Here is a 4,857-nt window from a genome sequence, read left to right on the forward strand (position 1 = left end):
TTCCAATTATTGATAAGAAACGTCTCAGAATTACAAGAGTACAAGATTCAAAACGCAAAGTACAAGATATTAAATTGTACGCAAAGATGTTCGAAAATCCGGAACCGAGACCAGAGTTAACTCTCAACGCTCGACGCAACGGACTAAAAATTACAAGTTAACTATGTATATAAATATAATATAATATATAATTAATTATATAAATTATATTTATATTATATTTATATATTAAAACCCTCGGCAGACTAGGATCCAAACTTGTGTGAGCTGGTTTTACGAACTCCGCGACTTGCGAAGTTTGTAGTGGAAAAATGCCGCGACTCGCGGAGAGACCCTGGACAAAAATGCCTATAAAAGCCAGCGCATTCTGAACGTAAAACATATCTTTTTCCTTCTTCATCATACGTAAATTATATATATATATTTATATTTTAATTTTAATTTTAATTTTAAATCCTAATAATAAGGGTATGTTAGCGAATGTTGTAAGGGTGTAAGCCGAAATTCTGTCCGTGTAACGCTACGCTATTTTTAATCATTGTAAGTTATGTTCAACCTTTTTAATTTAATGTCTCGTTGCTAAGTTATTATTATGCTTATTTAAATCGAAGTAATCATGATGTTGGACTAATTACTAAAATTGGGTAATTGGGCTTTGTACCATAATTGGGGTTTAGACAAAAGAACGACACTTGTGGAAATTAGACTATGGGCTATTAATGGGCTTTATATTTGTTTAACTAAATGATAGTTTGTTATTTTTAATATAAAGATTTACAATTGGACGTCCCTATAAATAACCATATACACTCGATCGGACACGATGAGCGGGGTATTTATATGTACGAATAATCGTTCATTTAACCGGACACGGGAATGGATTAATAGTCTATGGAATTATTAAAACAGGGGTGAAATTATGTACAAGGACACTTGGCATAATTGATAACAAAGTATTAAAACCTTGGGTTACACGCAGTCGATAACCTGGTGTAATTATTAAACAAAGTATTCTTGTTACAGTTTAAGTCCCCAATTAGTTGGAATATTTGACTTCGGGTATAAGGATAATTTGACGAGGACACTCGCACTTTATATTTATGACTGATGGACTGTTATGGACAAAAACCAGACGGACATATTAAATAATCCAGGACAAAGGACAATTAACCCATGGGCATAAAACTAAAATCAACACGTCAAACATCATGATTATGGAAGTTTAAATAAGCATAATTCTTTTATTTCATATTTAGTTTCCTTTATTTTACATTTAATTGCACTTCTAATTATCGCACTTTTATTTATTGTCATTGTATTTAATTGCACTTTTAATTATCGTACTTTTTAATTATCGCAATTTTATTTTATCGCACTTTTATTTATCGCAATTTCATTATCGTTATTTACTTTACGCTTTAAATTAAGTTATATTTATTTTTAATATTTTACATTAGGTTTTAACTGCGACTAAAGTTTTAAAATCGACAAACCGGTCATTAAACGGTAAAACCCCACCTTTATAATAATAATATTACTTATTTATATATTTGTATTTTTATAAATTAAAACTAATATAGCGTTAAGCTTTGTTTAAAGATTTTTCCCTGTGGAACGAACCGGACTTACTAAAAACTACACTACTGTACGATTAGGTACACTGCCTATAAGTGTTGTAGCAAGGTTTAAGTATATCCATTCTATAAATAAATAAATATCTTGTGTAAAATTGTATCGTATTCAATAGTTTTTTCTTGTAAAATATAAGCTATTTTATATACACCTCGCATAACATCAAGTCATTATCATCCTCAGAGTCATCAATAAGACTGCCCAGCTTGTCAAGTAGTCTGGATAACTTGTACTTTGATATAGATTGCTTTTTCATGATTTGCTTGTCTTTGCCATCCGCCATCCGTCGAAAAGGTATAAATGATGGACATCGCCGTGGTTGCATCAATGGTCGCCTCTCTGGATTAGTAACAAGATTTGGAAGCCTTTCTGCACTTTTGTTTGTTGTTTCTTCGATTACTGGCCTTTTCTCTGAATTAGTTGCCAAACGCTTAAGCCTTTCTGCAGTTTCAGCAACTGTTTCTTCGATTACATGTGAAAAGGTATAAGTGATGGACATCGCCGTGGTTGCATCAATGGTCGCCTCTCTGGATTAGTAACAAGATTTGGAAGACTTTCTGCACTTTTGTTTGTTGTTTCTTCGATTACTGGCATTTTCTCTGAATTAGTTGTCAAACGCTTAAGCCTTTCTGCAGTTTCAGCAACTGTTTCTTCAATCGTACCGTCCAGTGGCGGAACAGGTACATCTTCTTCAGTTATCATGTCTTCAGTTAATGGATTGTTGACTGCTTCAAGTACATTTACGCTTGACGGACAGTTTCACAAAACCATTGTTCTCAGTGTTCCTGATGCTATTTTCATGCGAATATTGTGCCTTTATGCGTGTGTACGATAGGATACACCATTACTTAACATATTATTTGTAGTACGAAAGAAATTACTTTATAAATTTGGGGAGAAAATTCGTTTGTATAAAGTTAAATGTATATGTATATTATTGCATTTTTTTTATTACCGTATTTGACTTAAAAATTTTACACTAGTATATTGGTTTATTTTGAAAACTATTGTAAATTGTAATTTGTATTTAGGTTTTGAAGCATCCAAGAACTTAAAGATGATGCACTGTCTACTAAATTTAAGCACACAAAACAAGTAACCAACGGCCTTCAATTAGTGAGCCTCATGTGGAACACCACTTTTTTTGAATTTGATTAAATTTGTATGGAAACTGCAGACTACCATTCGATTACAATTTTTTGAATTTGATTACATGATTGCGGTTATGTAATCATTTCGTGATTAAAAAAAAAAAAGAAAAAACTTTTTACCAACTCTTTAAGTCAGTCATTAATGAATGTATTGTATGTACATGACGATTAATTAATAAATTTGTACATGACGATTAATTAATAAATTTATACACAATTATCTCATTATAACGACATTTTCTGCATATTACTAATTCTCATGGGAATTTTGGTCGTAGAAGAGAACGAGGTGCCCGTAGTCCTCCTCAGTGTTCATTTTCAGTGTTCATTTTGGACACTGAGATTGATTGACTGGCTGTTAGGTGTTGGTGTCCACAGTGTCTATTTCAGTGTCCATTTTCAGTGTCATTTTTTTTAAAATTTATTTTGTATATTATTTTAATCGTGTAAATATTAAAAACACTTCAAATAATAATAAAAAACCTTACATTAATAAAAAAACATTACATTTATTCTTGAAATATTAAAAACGATTAATTGAATTCTCGAAGAGCCCATAAATGTTCAACCAAATCCGATCGTAAGCCTTCGTGCACTTCTCTATCACGTAGCTCCCTTGTTCGTCTAGCACGAGCGTCACACCTTTCGATCCAAGTACGTTGTATGTGTTGAGGCGGCTCATAAACCCAATCATTCTCGGCAAGGTTGTAACCATTGTCTTCAATAATGATGTTATGTAGTATGATGCACGTATACATAAGCCGTCTCATTTGATTCCTCGCGTATGCCCTGGCGGGTTGTTGTAGAATATGCCAACGACCCTGTAAAATCCCAAAAGTTCTTTCCACATCTTTGCGAGCAGCTGCTTGTTGCCTTGTAAAGTAAGTACGTTTTTCATCAACGGCACTTGAAAATTCCTTCACAAATGAAGCCCATGTTGGATAAATCTCGTCGTCTAAATAATACCCTCTTTTGTATTCCACGCCATTAGCAATAAAAGGGATGTCGGACATTTCTTCATTGAGCATTGAGTTGAACAAATCACTAGTGTTTAAAACATTTATGTCGTTGTTTGAACCCGCCACACCAAAATACGCATGCCAAATCCAGTTATCATATGACGCGACGGCTTCAAGCATAATAGTTGGGTGAGCCGCCACACCAAAATACGCATGCAAAATCCAGTTATCATACGACGCGACGGTTTCAAGCATAATAGTTGGGTGACTGTGATCGCCTCGCATATATTGGCCTCTCCACGAAACTGGACATTTTGCCCATGCCCAATGCATACAATCGATGCTACCCAACATGCCCGGGAAGCCATGAATCCTTTTATGGCCTTCATATAAACGCTGAATGTCATGCAAAGACGGCTCTCTTAAGTAGTCACTATTATACAAGTCAATAATGCACATAGTAAAGTTTAGCAAAGATTCCCGCCCAACTCGTTCACTCATTTGCAGATACTCATCTAAAGCATCCGGTGTATAACCGTATGCTAGATGACAGAGTGCGGCGGTGATTTTTAAATGTGGACTAATACTCCACATACCTCGAGAATCTTGCCTTCGATGAAACCATATAAAATGGGAAGGCAATGGATTGACATTGTAGCTGAGTATATCGTTCATCACACGAAGAAAAACACGGCGACGCATCCGAAAACGACGTTTGAATTGATCTTCCGTATATTTGCAATCCTCATCAAAATAATTGTCCATCAAACGATTATGAGCATCATAATGATCACGACGAACGTAACGACGACAATTAACATCATCGTTCGAAGAATCATCAACTAGATCAAGTAAGTTGAGCGTATAATTTGTGAAATCGTCGTGCGAACTACTAGAAGACGAAGACATTTTGTTTTTAAATTGAAAGAGATATTTTTTTTGTATTTTAAAAGTTTGGTATAAAATGAAGTGTGAGTTGAAATGAAATGAAAATGTATAGTATTTATATAGAAAAAGAAAAAGAGAGAAAAAAATAAAAAATAAAAAAAATAACCGTTTCAATTTTAACGGTCACAAAGCACAATTTTCAAGACACCAACGTCTCAATGGAGCAC

The 4,857-nt window shown here is 34.0% G+C and overlaps 1 protein-coding gene across 1 annotated transcript; it reads right to left on the reverse strand.

Moving 5' to 3' along the window:
• Positions 1–3,316: 3,316 nt before the first annotated feature.
• On the reverse strand, positions 3,317–4,651 carry LOC139853505 (uncharacterized). The gene has a single exon (XM_071842895.1). The coding sequence runs from the start codon at positions 4,649–4,651 to the stop codon at positions 3,317–3,319; it is 1,335 nt and encodes a 444-aa protein (XP_071698996.1).
• Between the last annotated feature and the right edge of the window lie 206 nt (positions 4,652–4,857).

The sequence above is a fragment of the Rutidosis leptorrhynchoides genome, chromosome 6 (assembly GCF_046630445.1).
Source record: "Rutidosis leptorrhynchoides isolate AG116_Rl617_1_P2 chromosome 6, CSIRO_AGI_Rlap_v1, whole genome shotgun sequence".
Classification (NCBI taxonomy): domain Eukaryota; kingdom Viridiplantae; phylum Streptophyta; class Magnoliopsida; order Asterales; family Asteraceae; genus Rutidosis; species Rutidosis leptorrhynchoides.

What these genes read in the sequence shown, in the direction of transcription:
- LOC139853505 (XM_071842895.1), bottom strand. Translation starts at nt 4,651, where the DNA reads ATGTCTTCGTCTTCTAGTAGTTCGCACGACGATTTCACAAATTATACG.